We start from the raw sequence: 17,380 nt of genomic DNA on the forward strand, positions 1-17,380 counted from the left end.
CGCCGGGATTACCGTAGTATGTGCTTCACTCACTGTGTGTTCACTGTGTGCTGAGTGTGTTTTACTAATTCACAGATTGGGATAAATGCAGAGACCAAATTTCCCTCACGGGATCAAAAGAGTATATATACTTATACTTATACACACACACACACTGCTTAGCTCTGTAAACTCTATTGTGGAAGTATACTGTATAGCATGTAAGGGGAAGAGTCTTTAAGGTGGTTCATCTTCATACCCTTACACAGGAGCCAATGATCCTGGTCCTAGTGTCTTTGCTGGTCCTAGTGTCTTTGCTGTGCGTGTGTGTGTGTGTGTGTGTGTGTGTGTGTATGTGACTGTGTCTTTGCTGGTCCTAGTGTACTTGCTGTGTGTTTGTGTGTGTGTGTGATTGTGGATTTTCTGGTCCTAGTGTCTTTGATGTGTGTGTGTGTGTGTGTGTGATTGTGGGTTTTCTGGTCCTAGTGTCTTTGCTGTGTGTGTGTGTGTGTGTGTGATTGTGGGTTTTCTGGTCCTAGTGTCTTTGCTGTGTGTGTGTGTGTGTGTGTGATTGTGGATTTTCTGGTCCTAGTGTCTTTGCTGTGTGTGTGTGTGTGTGTGTGATTGTGGGTTTTCTGGTCCTAGTGTCTTTGCTGTGTGTGTGTGTGTGTGTGTGATTGTGGATTTTCTGGTCCTAGTGTCTTTGCTGTGTGTGTGTGTGTGTGTGTGATTGTGGATTTTCTGGTCCTAGTGTCTTTGCTGTGTGTGTGTGTGTGTGTGTGTGATTGTGGGTTTTCTGGTCCTAGTGTCTTTGCTGTGTGTGTGTGTGTGTGTGTGTGTGTGGATTTTCTGGTCCTAGTGTCTTTGCTGTGTGTGTTTGTGTGTGTGTGATTGTGGATTTTCTGGTCCTAGTGTCTTTGCTGTGTGTGTGTGTGTGATTGTGGATTTTCTGGTCCTAGTGTCTTTGCTGTGTGTGTGTGTGTGTGTGATTGTGGATTTTCTGGTCCTAGTGTCTTTGCTGTGTGTGTGTGTGTGTGTGTGTGTGTGTGATTGTGGGTTTTCTGGTCCTAGTGTCTTTGCTGTGTGTGTGTGTGTGTGTGTGTGTGTGTGTGTGTGTGTGTGTGTGTGTGTGTGTGTGTGTGTGTGTGATTGTGGATTTTCTGGTCCTAGTGTCTTTGCTGTGCCCTCCACTGCTTATTCCCTTTCTTGCCTCCTTTGATCAAATAGGACAAAGCCAACCAACGAACCTGTACACTGGTAGCTGAACTCTGGTTGAGAACTTTAACCAAAGACCTAAAGAGAGTCATGGACCCCCAATGCTGTATCAATTGTGTATCTTTTATTAATATGCAAACTAAAACTCTGTCCTGTTGAAGGCTAATGTGTGAGTGATGTGACTGAGCAGACAACTACATGCACACACACATACACAAATAAACATGCACAAACAAATGAACACACACACACACACATACAGTGTTTAATGAGTGATGCTGTCTCCTGCAGTAGCCTGCGCAACGCCCCCATGTGTTTTTCTATGTTGGTCTTACCAGGCAACACATCTGCGACCACCACCGCCCATTGCGGTCAGGGAGGGATGAAGACAGGCGTGTGTGTGTGTGTGTGTGTGTGTTTGTGTGTGTGTGTTTGTGTGTGTGTGGAGAGGGGGTGTTAGTGCCTCTCAGTGTTGTTCACACATCATGACTGGAGTGTTTTCCTGACCACAAAATCCTTCTCATTAACCGCTCCCATCCCTCCGGCTCACACACACACACACACACACACACACACACACACACACACACACACACACACACACACACACACACACATGTGTGCATGCACACACACACACACACACACACACACACACACACACACACACACACACACACACACACACATAGGGCAGCTGCATGGGAATGGGCATTTAACCTTTGACTTCAGACCTCCATACATGACCCCTGATCTCTGTAAATACCAAGAGTCCGGCACATCTGTAAAAGGAAGTCAGAGCATCCTCCACTCTGCCTGAAGGTTCTCTGAGAGGAACTGCAGGAACTTCAGGAACAAATCAAAGTTCCTTTTAAAGCCCTCTTCATCATCTCATTTACCCATAGCACATTTATCAAGCAGCGGGCTGCTCCCATGATGCTGTTCTCCTGTCACTCACCAAAAAACCTTTCCAGACGTCTGATTGCACCCCTCTGTGATGTCATAATGGATAAACTTTGTGGTTGCTATGACAAATCTACCAAGCAGTTCTTCAGCTCCAAACAAGCGACTAGGCTACGCAACCAAGATGATGACATTTGTGTTCTTTCAATGTTCCAACATAAACACTGGCTTGTTGCAATACACATTTTGGGTTTGGGTCTGAGCCAGATTTGACAGAAAGTCTTCATCACTGTGTCACAGACAAGCATGTAGTCCAGTACAGCTCAGTAAACTGAGATACATTTTCAAAGACTGTGCACTAAGTGCATTTACAAGTGAAGTAATCACAGTTGGGCATTTCTTATGCATGAAACAGCACAAAAGGCTGTTTTATGTATGTAGAGTGGTGAAAGACAGTTCTTTCATGCGCTGTCTGCAGTAAAAAAGGGGTGTTTGCTGTTCCCTTTCATTGTTTAGTTTCCCACATCCATTCTGTTTAAATGTGCTCTCTACATGTAATACATATGACAGGAGAGCAGAGCGGAGCATCTGTTTGTCATTTGTGAATAAAACGAGCCGATTTCTGCATCAAAGAGGAATGCAGGCCAGGCAGCTTCAGAGAGAAAGAAATAAGAGAGAGAGAGAGAGAGAGAGAGAGAGAGAGAGAGAGAGAGAGAGTAAGATAACTACACTCAACACTTCAAGTCCAGTAGAACTCCACCATAGCACTTCAGACTGCTCAGTGCACATTACACACTCTATTACATAGCAACTAACTTCAAGTGGAGTATAACACACAGGTCGACTAAATGAAACAGCACTTCCATACTCATTGTACATGAACCAAGATCTGAACCCAGACCTATCTGAATCTCAACTCTCAACCAGTCTGTGTTCTATGTCCATAGGCTAATGACAGCCATATAGCCATGCTAGCAATACAATCATCCCCTGGTGCATGACTCAAGCAGGACACAGGAGACAGGTGCAAGGTGAGCCTGCACTTACCAGTCTGGTGAGTCCAGGTGAAACTGGACCTTGGCCAAGGGATGCGCGCTTCCTACACAGAGACAACACGCTAGCTATGAGATAGCAGTGTTCAGCAGTTAGCGCGATCTGGCCCATTTATCAACATTCAATTTGGACTGCGTTCTGATTGTGGACCAATTATCAAGCATAGGTGTACTGTTTGATGAAATTGTTGATATTTCAACTCAGTGGGCAATTAAAACCCTTGTTAATTGGTAGGAAGGTGTTTTGCTAGGAGTGTATAATTGAATGCCAGTGAGGAGAAATGCTGAATTTGACAAACAGTATATTGGCAAAATATATCAGGGACTACATGAGATCAACCCAATCAGATAGCAGAAAGTGAAAAAACCACTGCACCACAGTCACACACACCAGATACTTTCCGATCAGACAGCCTTCCCAGAGCTGAGAGGAAGCATCCACACCTCTGCATAGCGTCCACTAGATAAGTATCTGCTCTAACCTACACATATTGCAGCCAACGCTAACTGTCTGGTCTGGTCTTCCTGCATGTATCCACACCACACTGTTTCTGCTTGCACATACCCACGCCACACTGCTAACGCTAACCGCCTACTTTGGTCTTCCTGCACGTATCCACGCCACACTGCTAAAGCTAACCGTCATATCTGCTTGCACTAACGCCACACTGCTAATGCTAACTGTCACCTCTGCTTGCACGTATCCACGCCACACTGCTAATGCTAACTGTCACCTCTGCTTGCACGTATCCACGCCACACTGCTAATGCTAACTGTCACCTCTGCTTGCACGTATTCACGCCACACTGCTAATGCTAACTGTCACCTCTGCTTGCACGTAACCACGCCACACTGCGACCAGCAGGAGCTGTGAAGACCCCGGGACAAGCCCCCAAATGGAGGGGAATTCCAGTGGCTTAGAGAGACATGTCATTCTGCGACTCTCATATCCAAAAGAATCTCAGGCATAAAGGCATGAAGCAGAAGCACCTGACATTCACCATCAGACAAACACACACACACACATACAAAGAGGCACACACACACTCACACACACACACACACAGACGCACAGACACACATACACACACACGCGCACATACACGCACACACACACACACACACACAGACTCACACACACACTCACTCCAGAAAACTACTGAGACAACCACTAGAAATACTAGAGCTGCACATCACTGGTGCACAAATTTCTCCAAATGAACTGGAGATTATGAATAGTTTTTTTTTTATTTACTGCAAAACACAGTAGCTTGTATACTTGCACTGTAACTTCAGAATGTTTCTTTTTCTTTCAAGAGTAGCAATGAGGTTTTTAAAAAGCAGCCCTATGCATCAGTTAGCACAAACAATCTTCAATACACTGTTTGTGAATGCTTACTTTGACATGTAAGAGTAGGCTACAACTTGGGTATCAGTTACACCATACATTAGAATATGATCACAACAGTGATTAAGCTTGGGGAAGTCACCACAAATGCATCATGATGTCAAGGTGGTATTTTGAGCATGTAGAGTTTCCTTTTGAGTGTTGAACCAGCTGAAGTCAGTGATGAACCTGACCTTTCGACTCCAGACCTGAGTTATATTCTTTGGCACGCTCGGAGAAACACACACACACACACACACACACACACACACACACACACACACACACACACACATACACACACACACACACACACACACACACACACACACACACACAAAAACCCACCAGTAGTGCTTTAAAGGACAGTAATGTCAGCTCTAGCATTGTGAAACAGCCAAAGTGAGGACTGGGTACATCACATGTATATCACAGCTGTTCATCACTGTTCAAACTCAAAGGAAAACTCTCCAAGGGACTTCACCAACGCTGGTAAAACACTTTCTAACGTGGGCTTCTCAACCCGGGCTATTTCAACACTCACTAGTGTGAATTTAACCCCAACATAGTGTTACATTCAAAACCAGTACTAATGGGTTGAACAATGAACAAAGGCTAGTAAGACCTCTAACCTCCAACAAGACCTCCAACACCAGCACTATCTGAACAATGCTAGTGAAAGCTTCAAAACCACCATGGTTTCAGCACTAGCTTGTGAGAACTTCAACATGAAAATAAATTCAGCTACAGCAGCATGCAGGGAAACTAACCACACGCAGAGACACAAACTGACAGCAACGCGCGCACACACACACACACTGACACGTGTATTGCTCCATGCTCTATTACCTCCCAATGCTCTGTAGAAGCCAACAACAGTAAATATGATAAAGAAACAGAGAGATACAAACAGTTATTTGAGGTTATTACTAATGAATGCTCTACATCTCCCTGTAACCACATATTGAAGGGTGCAACCAAAAAATACATTTTGGAAAAGAAAAAGCACAAAAAGTACCAGGCTATGTTTTGCCGTTGGCCTCTTATGACCAGATAAGATGAGAAGTGGAGTCATCGAGAGGCACAGTTAAGAGAAAAAGAGAACCACGACGAGATAAAGAAAAAGGTTCAATAAAAAAGGTTCCATACGTACACAGCTTAATCTGTTAAACTCGGTTCGCTCGCGTCTGGCTTTATGTTTCTTACGAAAGGTGATCCGATTCATCCTGAAGCTCATATTCTTATATCCACATACACATGCGTTTTCTAGACGGATACAAACACACACACATGCAGGCACGGGCACACAAATGTTCACTGCCTGCTTCACCGAGTGACAGGAGCTTTGTAAAGAGCATGTGAAACTAGTCACATAGTGCGGCAAAGAGAGGAAGTTGAACCAGAGAGAGACAGAAAGAGAGAGACAGAGAGAGAGAGAGAGAGAGAGAGTCACACATGACATAGTCATAGAGAGAGAGAGAGACTGAAAGGCTATACTGAAAGGCTACAAAAGCACACACACACACACACACACACACACACACACACACACACACACACACACACACACACACACACACAAATAATCCAAAAGGTTTACTAGTGTTCACAGTGTAAATGTGTTTGTGGCTGATGCTGTAGCTCAGTGTAGCTAAGGGTGTGTCTGGCCTTTATGGTGTTGGTGTTGTTACTGTGGGAGTGTATGAGGGAAGTCCAGAGGGCAGTGTGTGGATGCAGTTCCAGGTGATCTATTGTCGGAGAGATCTATAGGCCTGTGCAGTATGTATAGTTCTAAGCCACAAGGGCAGCACAGGGCTGTTTAAGCTGATGCAGGTCAGGCCACGCCAAAACACACAAACACAGAACACACACACACACACACACACACACACACACACACACACACACACATAGTGATACACACACACAGTCACATTCACATTCACACACACACACACACACACACACACACACACACACACACATACTGTAGTGATACACACACACACACACAGTCTCATACACACACACACACACATAGTGATACACACAAACACACAGTCACATACACACACACACATATAGTGATACACACACACACACACATATACACATAGTAATACACACACACACACACACACACACATAGTGACACACACACACACACACACACACATACACATAGTGATACACACACACACACATAGTGATACACACACACACATACACACATAGTGATACACACACACACACACACAGCCACATACACAAAGATACACACACATACACACACACACATATACAATTGCAAAAATGATTGAACACCCACTCAGCCGTACACAAACACCCACCTACCGCATGCAGGCACACACGCCAGACCAAACAAAACCAAAACGAACACCCACACACTCCCCAGTCTGTGTGTGTGTGTGTGTGTGAGTGTGTGTGTGTGTGTGTGTGTGTGTGTGTGTACGTGCGTGAGTACCCTCTTGTGGGTTTCCCCTTAACAAAACAACCCCCATGGGTTTGTTGCTAAGCACTCGTCATAATCCCTCCAAATCATGGCACTGATTGGTCGGTTGATACAAGAGAATCAAATGGAAACGAATCGTCACAGATTCACTTGCCCCCGCTGGAGGGATCCCACAGTCATAACTGCCCTGTCCTGCCCCCTCCTCAATCGGTACCTTGTGCCCGGGGCAAGTGGACCAGTCTGACATACTGGAGCAGGAAAGTGCTGTTTCAGTGGATCAATAATATGCATTAAAGTCCTCTGAGGTGTAATGCACTGCTCACCACTGGAGAGAGAGGGGGGGAAATATGTGGGATAGGGAAGAACAAACACACACACACACACACACACACACACACACACACACACACACACACACACACACACACACAAACACTTGCACAGGCACAGGCCAAGTGCTACACACATACATAAAAAGTGGAGAAAACTGTTCCTGAGTTACACACACACACACACACACACACACACACACACACACGTGTCTTCAGGTCAGTCTGGCTGCTGTTGAGCAGAGAGCAGATGTGTCTCATCATCTCTGTACACTGGGGCTTTAATCAGCTTAAGGTCGCCATTACATAAGATACACACACACACACACACACACACACACACACACACACACACACACAGAGCGGAAAAAAGAGACAGACACAGATACAGAGACAGATAGCCCCCAGGAGTATGACACAGCAAGGCAACAGGCATCACTAGAATGCCATAAATTACACTAATCCCCAGTGACCCCCCCCCCCACACACACACACACACACACACACTGTGGAGAAGTGGAGAAGTCACAGTTTTTCATTATTTAGAGCATATTGGAGAAGCTGCTTGGGCTGGCTGTGTGTCTCTGCTCTGGCAGAAACGTGGTGAGCAGTCTGTTAGACAAGACTCTCATGCTGCATTTCCCTCCAAAACCAGTGCATCACCGCAGGGCACTCCTGACTGCCCACGTTCCATCACTTCTTCACTTCCATTGCTTTGTAGACAAAAATGAAAATCAACAGGGGGGAGCTATGGTGCAAAAGGCAGCACTGTAACACATTTGGGTCTCAGTGCTCGTAGGGACACAGGTTCGCCCTGCTGTCATGTCTCTCTCCCACCCGCTTAGTGTCTCTCTCCACTATCCTATTGATATAATTATATTTCAAAAAATATAACACGACACGACAGTAGCCAAAGATTTCAGTGCTGGTGTGCAAGGTAGTATTAAACAATGTAAACCAAGTAATTGGGTGTCGGAGGAGGAGTGCCCCCACCGTACTCGTGTCGGAGCTGGTGGCGTGTCTCCTTAAGGTTGAGCCTGATCACAGTCTTTACTTCCTGTTGACCTGCCCACGGACTCTTGCTTCCTGTTCTTGGTGACCCTCGCTGTGACCAGATTCACTTGAGGACTCTGCCTAAGCCATGCAAATCCAGTCAGCTTATGAGTCGTGACACAGTAAGGTGCAATTAACACTGTTCCACTCCTCCACCACGCCACGCCCTCCTCCTCCTCTCATCCTCCTCTCCTCCTCCCGCCCCTGCATCCTTTCACCCAAGCCATTGTTCTCTCTATCCATCTCCTGTTTACACGGCTAATTCCAAACCCTATAATATTCTCCTTCCCTCCTAGACTGTGTTATATTCATTCCCCTTCTCTCTCTCTCTCTCTCTCTCTCTCTCTGCTGACTCCTCGTGCCTATGGGAGTGCACTGTGTGTATAAATTGCAGCTGCAGGCCATCAAAACACGCACAATACAGAGGGTGTAATTATCACACTCTCATCGGGGGGTGGGGGGGGGGGGGGGGGGGTGAGGGGTGAGGGGTGGGCATATAGAATGATGGAGAGAGAAAGTACATATGTGGGAGAGACAGAAAGATACCAAAAAAGGGTGAGGTGGAGGGAGAGAGAGAGAGGGATGGAGGGAGAGAGGGAGAGAGGGATGGAGGGAGAGAGGGAGAGGGATGGAGGGAGAGTGAGATGTGTGTGAATGCAATAGCACACCACAGCACACAGAGCCTCAAAGCAATATAAAAGTGTCACTTATCATTATGGCTCTGATGGAAGGAGGGGAAGGAGGGAGAGAGAGAGAGAGATTGGGGGATAAAGAGAGATAGAGAGAGTGAGAGAGAGAGATAGGGAGAGAGAGATAGGGAGAGAGAGAGATGTGGAGAGGGAGAAAGGGACAGAGAGAGAGACAGGGAGAGAGAGAGAGAGAGAGATAGGATCTGGCTGGAACTGAAGAACAGGAAGTTGCAACAGTTTTGGCGACAGCACTCTGGCATTATTGACAAGCAGGAATAACCATAGCAACGTCCTGTGTAGAACGTGGGACTTCCCCCCCCACCAGTGAAAGCAGATGTAAAACCTCACCCCCCCTGTGGACCTGTTCCCCAAAATTCCCCTCTTATCTCACAACATCAACAACAGACTGTGCATACTACTCTCAGTCAACCATTACACAAAGCAGCTCAGTGATCATATGACTACAACCCCCAGAATGCCACAGTGTGACCCTGCCTGCCCTGGCCTGAGGAGAGATCCTGGCCAATGTGCCACTGGGATTAGTGCTCTGTAAAGGAGACCCTACAGGAGTAATCACATTAAGCACAGGAAACCCTACAGTAGTAATCACAGGACACCCTACAGTAGTAATCACAGGACACCCTACAGTAATAATCACATGACATCATACAGGAACAATCACAGGACATCCTACAGGAAACCCTACAAGAGTAATCACATGACATCCTACAGGAGCAATCACAGGACATCCTACAGGAGTAACAGGAAACCCTACAGGAGTAATCACAGGAAACCCTACAGGAGTAACAGGAAACCCTACAGGAGTAATCACATGACATCCTACAGGAGCAATCACAGGAAACCCTAAAGTAGTAATCACAGGAAACCCTACAGGAGCAATCACAGGAAACCCTAAAGTAGTAATCACAGGATACCCTACAGGAGCAATCACAGGAAACCCTAAAGTAGTAATCACAGGAAACCCTAAAGTAGTAATCACAGGAAACCCTAAAGTAGTAATCACAGGAAACCCTACAGGAGTAATCACAGGAAACCCTACAGTAGTAATCACATGACATCCTACAGGAAACCCTAAAGTAGTAATCACAGGACACCCTACAGGAGTAATCACAGGAAACCCTACAGGAACAAGGAGGAGATAGGAGGAGAGAGAGATTAAAACGGAGCAGCAGAGAAGGACAGGAGGACTTGAAGAGTCTTGCAGAGTCAGCTCAGCTCAGCCCAATACTGAGATTTCTTGGCAAAAACAAGCATGTGAGAAACATGTAAATGTGCCAGACCCCAGATATATCTCTGTACCTCTCTCTCTCTCTCTCTCTCTCTGTCTCTTTCTCTATCTATTTTTACCCCTGCCACATAATACTGCCATCTCCCTGCAGCCTTATCTGCTGTCTGAGGATGAAGGATGCCACAGGGTCCAGTGCCACATGAAGATATTTTAATGAATGAGATGGAAACTCTAAGAGTGTCACTCAAAAGAAGAAGAAGAAGAAAATAGTTTTTTCTGCTTAGAAATGAAAAACAGAAGGGTCCCTGACTGCAGGGGACAAGTGCTGGTGCCAAACTAAGAGAAGAGAAGAGAAGAGAAGAGGAGAGAAGAGAGGGAAGAGAGGGAAGAGAAGAGAAGAGAAGAGAAGAGGAGAGAAGAGAGGGAAGAGAGGGAAGAGAAGAGAAAAGAAGAGAAGAGAAGAGAGAAAAGAAAAGAAGAGTGGGAAGAGAGGGAAGAGGAGGAGGAGAAGGAGGTCGACAGAGAGGAGCCTGCATTTTAACATAAGGACAAATAGAGAGATGGATGGATAAGGAGAGGAAGACACAATTCATGATGGGAGGGAGAGAGGGATGAAGAGAAAGGGAGAGAATGGGGGGATAAAGGGAGAGAATGATGGAGGGATAAAGGAATTTAGGATGAAACGAGGGAGAAAGAAAGGGAGAGAGAAGAGAAGCACAACAACATCCTCAGGGAGGTGTCCTGCCAAAAATCTGAGACGGCCATTTTTCCACTCAGCTCTTCCAATGCCATCATTTTCATGTGGGAAACTAACTGAGGAACGCACCGACACACACACACACACACACACACACACGCATAATCCAGATAGACACTTACATAGAGACAATGAAACATGCTCTAGCAACACATGGAAAACACTCACACACACACACACACACACACACACACACGCACACAGACAGACAGACAGACACACACACACACACACACACACACACACACACACACACACACACACACACACACATGCAAGCATGCACACACACTCACTCATTCACTCCACACAATTAAGATTAGGGCAACCAGCTAGCTAAATAGCCACACAAGTCATGTCAAGAGCACAACATGTAACTTCATAATCACTAACCACAATTAGTACTGTATGTGGTCTTCTATTTATGCATTGTGTATCTACGTGGTCTTGCATTTGACCTTTTGTAACTTTCCCCTTGGAAATAACCTGGTACTAAGTATAAGTATAAATACTCTTTTGATCCCATGAGGGAAATTTGCATTTATCCCAGTCCGTGAATTAGTGAAACACACTCAGCACACAGTGAACACAGTGAGGTGAAGCACACACTAATCCCGGCGCAGTGAGCTGCCTGCAACAACAGCGGCGCTCGGGGAGCAGTGAGGGGTTAGGTGCCTTGCTTAAGGGCACTTCAGCCGTGCCTACTGGTCGGGGTTCGAACCGGCAACCCTCCGGTTACAAGTCCGAAGTGCTAACCAGTAGGCCACGGCTGCCCCCCAAACTATACTATACTGCTCGAAAGGCGCTATACAAATAAAGCTTGATGGAATGCTTCATCTTACTTGCACATGTATATTACACTATGGGCCTCTAACATTGGACCAAAGACTTGCGGATCAAAGGAGTGTGATGGGCTGCTATGGGTCTCCAGAGCGTTCATTCAGACCTGGCTGAGAACTGAGGAGCCTCTGCTGTGATGGCAGGAAGTGAGACAGTTCTCAGCTCTGAGCTCCGAGTCCCAGAGAGAGAGTCGAGACATCCCTGTAAATGGCTTTGACACTTCCAGGCACCGAGGCACCACTGGGAGGCACAAGATGTTCACAACACCCCCACCCCACCGTCACCGTCACACACACACACTGCTATAATAACCACAACAGGCAGGTCCCCACCCCACCATCACCGTCACACACACTCCGCTATAATAACCACAACAGGCAGTCAGGCCAGCTGACGTCAGTCCCACTGAGAAGGTGTGATAGCCGTCACGCGAACCTCTGTCATACTGAGAAATGAGGGGGCAACAACCAAACACCGCCATAACCAGAGAGATCATTTGGAGCGGTCAGAACAGCAGAACCAAACGCAGCCATAACCAGAGAGAGGAGATCTGGACCGGTCAGAACCATATGCAGAAGATAAACAAATGGAACTGGACAGATTGGTGCTTGTCACATTTGAGCTGAATCCATAACAACAGCACGATCATGGCATCAAACCTCAAGGAGCAAACACAAACACACACAGACACACACACACACACATGAATGATAAAGTGAGAACACACTTAGGACACAAGTCTATGTTAAAGAAATATATGTAAACATACAGTATCTGGCTCAGAGGAAGCCTCTATTTAGATATAAAGGGAAACTGTGAATGTGTGTGTGTGTGTATGTTGGGCAGAGGTTAGGTGTTAGAGAGGAAGTTGAGATAAAAGGACAGGAAGTACATGTAGTATAGTGATCCCGTTAAACTGACAGCAGGCATGCTCACCTGTCCACTCAGCCTGTCATTAACTCTGCATGCTCACACACACACACACACACACACACACACACACACACACATCCTCTCATTAACTCAGCACCCTGGAAGTGTGCCCACTGATGACACAAAGGACACCTGCAGGGCACACACACACACACACACAGAGGACACTAAGTACGCGAGCACAGACAGACAGACAGACAGACAGACACACACACACACACACACACACATATCTATATATACATGGATGTGCATAAATGCTCTCACTGAGTAGGAAAACACTAACACTCTTTCAACAACACTGAGTAAGCACACACACACACACACACACACACACACACACACACACATACACTGCAACCTTACTGAGTAAGCACAGGACCAGCTCAGCTCTGTGTCAGCAGCATGAGTGACCCATAAGCCCAGTTTCTCTGTCTGCTGCACCGCACCGACCTCCAGCCACAACCACACACCACCACCTTGTCCACTGCAGGTATCAGGGATGGGCAGGCAGTGTGTGTGTGTGTGTGTGTGTGTGTGTGTGTGTGTGTCAGGGCATGAGGTTTTGTCACTGACTGCCACTTGTAACAGTTTGGTAGGGCAACCGGGCAACCATTAATGTGAAGCCCTGGTGTGTGTGTGCGTGTTTGTGTTACTGAATTCTAACTAAACTGGGAGGTGTACAAGAGCTGCTAGATGAGAACCAGACTCCAGCCTACGGAACACACACCCCAGCAGAGAGAACACACACCCCTGCAGAGAGAACACACACCCCTACAGCCCACAGAACACACACCTCTGTTCCAACACACACCCCAGCAGAGAGAACACACACCCCTGCAGCCTACAGAACCTCTGTTCCAACACACACCCCAGCAGAGAACACACACCCCTGCAGCCTACAGAACCTCTGTTCCAACACACACCCCAGCAGAGAACACACACCCCTACAGCCCACAGAACACACACCTCTGTTCCAACACACACCCCAGCAGAGAACACACACCCCTGCAGCCTACAGAACCTCTGTTCCAACACACACCCCAGCAGAGAACACACACCCCTGCAGCCTACAGAACCTCTGTTCCAACACACACCCCAGCAGAGAACACACACCCCTACAGCCCACAGAACACACACCTCTGTTCCAACACACACCCCAGCAGAGAACACACACCCCTACAGCCCACAGAACCTCTATTCCAACACACACCCCAGCAGAGAACACACACCCCTACAGCCCACAGAACACACACCTCTGTTCCAACACACACCCCAGCAGAGAACACACACCCCTGCAGCCTACAGAACCTCTGTTCCAACACACACCCCAGCAGAGAACACACACCCCTGCAGCCTACAGAACCTCTGTTCCAACACACACCCCAGCAGAGAACACACACCCCTGCAGCCTACAGAACCTCTGTTCCAACACACACCCCAGCAGAGAACACACACCCCTACAGCCCACAGAACACACACCTCTGTTCCAACACACACCCCAGCAGAGAACACACACCCCTACAGCCCACAGAACCTCTGTTCCAACACACACCCCAGCAGAGAACACACACCCCTACAGCCCACAGAACACACACCTCTGTTCCAACACACACCCCAGCAGAGAACACACACCCCTGCAGCCTACAGAACCTCTGTTCCAACACACACCCCAGCAGAGAACACACACCCCTGCAGCCTACAGAACCTCTGTTCCAACACACACCCCAGCAGAGAACACACACCCCTACAGCCCACAGAACACACACCTCTGTTCCAACACACACCCCAGCAGAGAACACACACCCCTACAGCCCACAGAACCTCTGTTCCAACACACACCCCAGCAGAGAACACACACCCCTGCAGCCTACAGAACCTCTGTTCCAACACACACCCCAGCAGAGAACACACACCCCTACAGCCCACAGAACACACACCTCTGTTCCAACACACACCCCAGCAGAGAACACACACCCCTGCAGCCTACAGAACCTCTGTTCCAACACACACCCCAGCAGAGAACACACACCCCTGCAGCCTACAGAACCTCTGTTCCAACACACACCCCAGCAGAGAACACACACCCCTACAGCCCACAGAACACACACCTCTGTTCCAACACACACCCCAGCAGAGAACACACACCCCTACAGCCCACAGAACCTCTATTCCAACACACACCCCAGCAGAGAACACACACCCCTACAGCCCACAGAACACACACCTCTGTTCCAACACACACCCCAGCAGAGAACACACACCCCTGCAGCCTACAGAACCTCTGTTCCAACACACACCCCAGCAGAGAACACACACCCCTGCAGCCTACAGAACCTCTGTTCCAACACACACCCCAGCAGAGAACACACACCCCTACAGCCCACAGAACACACACCTCTGTTCCAACACACACCCCAGCAGAGAACACACACCCCTGCAGCCTACAGAACCTCTGTTCCAACACACACCCCAGCAGAGAACACACACCCCTGCAGCCTACAGAACCTCTGTTCCAACACACACCCCAGCAGAGAACACACACCCCTGCAGCCTACAGAACCTCTGTTCCAACACACACCCCAGCAGAGAACACACACCCCTTTCTTATGTCTCTCCATCTATTTTTTCTCCTCTCTTTATTCACTCGCTTTCTTTCTCTCCTTCTCTCCGTGGTCTCTCTCTCCTTACTCATGCTGTCACTATTTCCGCAGTCTCTCTTCTATCATCCTCTTCTCTCTCCACCTCTTTTACCTTTCTCTTCCTCCATCATTCCCCTCTTTCTTTCTGTCACCTTCCTTCTCCTCTCTCTCTTTCTGTCTCTCTCTCTCTCTCTCCCTTCTTTCCTCAGCCATGACAGAGACGATACTGCACTCTCAGATCTCCTCCTCAGACGTGATCGCCTCTTTCTGACGCCCAGCAAAAGATCACAGATGCACACACACGTCAGCCAGACCAGAGAAATCAGAACGAGAGAAGTGTCATAGGCAGAACACACACACACACACACACACACACACACACACACACAGAAAAAAGACTGGCAGCACATGAAACTACGCTGTTGAAACCGATAGCAGAATAAGGGGCATAAATGTAAGGAATCAACAGATAGAAACGTCAGCCAGACCAGAGAAATCAGAACGAGAGAAGTGTCATAGGCAGAACACACACACACACACACACACACACACACACACACACACACAGAAAAAAGAGTGGCAGCACATGAAACTACGCTGTTGAAACCGATAGCAGAATAAGGGGCATAAATGTAAGGAATCAACAGATAGAATTGGTTGTAAGTGTAACTGGTCCAGGACTGTATGTACTGTATGTGTAAGGAGTGTAGCTGTGTGTAAATGCATCTGAGTGGTGAGACCAGATGTCTTACAGACAGACAGCGCTACATGTAACATGAGAGTGAGGATACAAAAGGAAGGAGAGTCAGGAACATGTGGGAAACATTCATAATTTGCAAAACCCATAGCCTTCCAGTCAACCCCCCCCCCCCCCTCCCACACACGCATATACACACATACACACACAAATCTATCTATCTATCTACACATACACACACCCATTCATCCCCACAGACACACACACACACGCACACACACTTTGACAGTAAAATAGCAATGACAATAAAAGAGCACACACAATTTCAGGAAATCTGCTACAGAAAATAGCCCTCTTTTAATAACACAAAAGTAAACACACACATATACACACACACACACACACACACACACACACACACACACACACACACACACACCACTCAGACATTCCTGTATAACTCCACATCCTGTATGTAGTTTCTCCATGCGTACAGTACATTGAGTAAGAGTCCAGTCAAACTGAAGTGAGTGCGTGCAAGTTACTGAGTAATTATCGATCATTACCATGACGACGATGGTGGTGGCGTAGGGTTGTTTGCTGCCATCGCCCTCCTCCTGCAGCGGGGGCAGCATCTCCACAGAGATCTGCTGCTGGCGGCGGGTACACATGCGCCCGCAGTTCCCCCCCCTCAGCACGGAGCGCAGAGCCTGCAGCAGCAGCACACTGGCAGAGCAGCCCATGCCCAACACCCAGAGCCCAGCGCACAGAGCCCCGTGCCCCCAACGTCCAGCACAGCACGCCGCACAATGCCCAACGCCCAGAAGTCAGTGCCCAGTGTTCACTTGTCCACAGAACTGCCCCCCCCCCCCTGTCCAACACCCCAAGCACAGCACCCAATCCCCAATTCAGTACTCAGCACCCAATCCCCAATTCAGTACTCAGCACCCAATCCCTAATTCAGCACTCAGCACCCAATCCCCAATTCAGTACTCACCACCCAATGCTCACAGCCCAGCTCAAATATGGCCACTCCCACTGTGCCCTTCTCCTAGCAACCAACGCTTAATGCCCTGCACCCAGCGATCAATAACCATCGCCCACTACCCCCTACACTGGCACCCTACTCAGTCCGCAGATGCCCGTTAGCACCCAGCCCCCAGTGTCCAGTGCCCTGTGTGC

At 47.8% G+C, this 17,380-nt stretch overlaps 1 protein-coding gene across 1 annotated transcript in view; it reads right to left on the minus strand.

The window, feature by feature from the left end:
* dock10 (dedicator of cytokinesis 10) overlaps nucleotides 1–17,039 on the minus strand; it is a 95,807-nt gene extending 78,768 nt beyond the window's left edge. The window contains 1 exon segment of the mRNA XM_042064176.1: nucleotides 16,765–17,039. Within this exon segment, the coding sequence (XP_041920110.1) occupies nucleotides 16,765–16,941 (177 nt within the window). The 5' untranslated portion in view covers nucleotides 16,942–17,039.
* Between the last annotated feature and the right edge of the window lie 341 nt (nucleotides 17,040–17,380).

The sequence above is a fragment of the Alosa sapidissima genome, chromosome 15 (genome assembly GCF_018492685.1).
Source record: "Alosa sapidissima isolate fAloSap1 chromosome 15, fAloSap1.pri, whole genome shotgun sequence".
NCBI lineage: Eukaryota > Metazoa > Chordata > Actinopteri > Clupeiformes > Clupeidae > Alosa > Alosa sapidissima.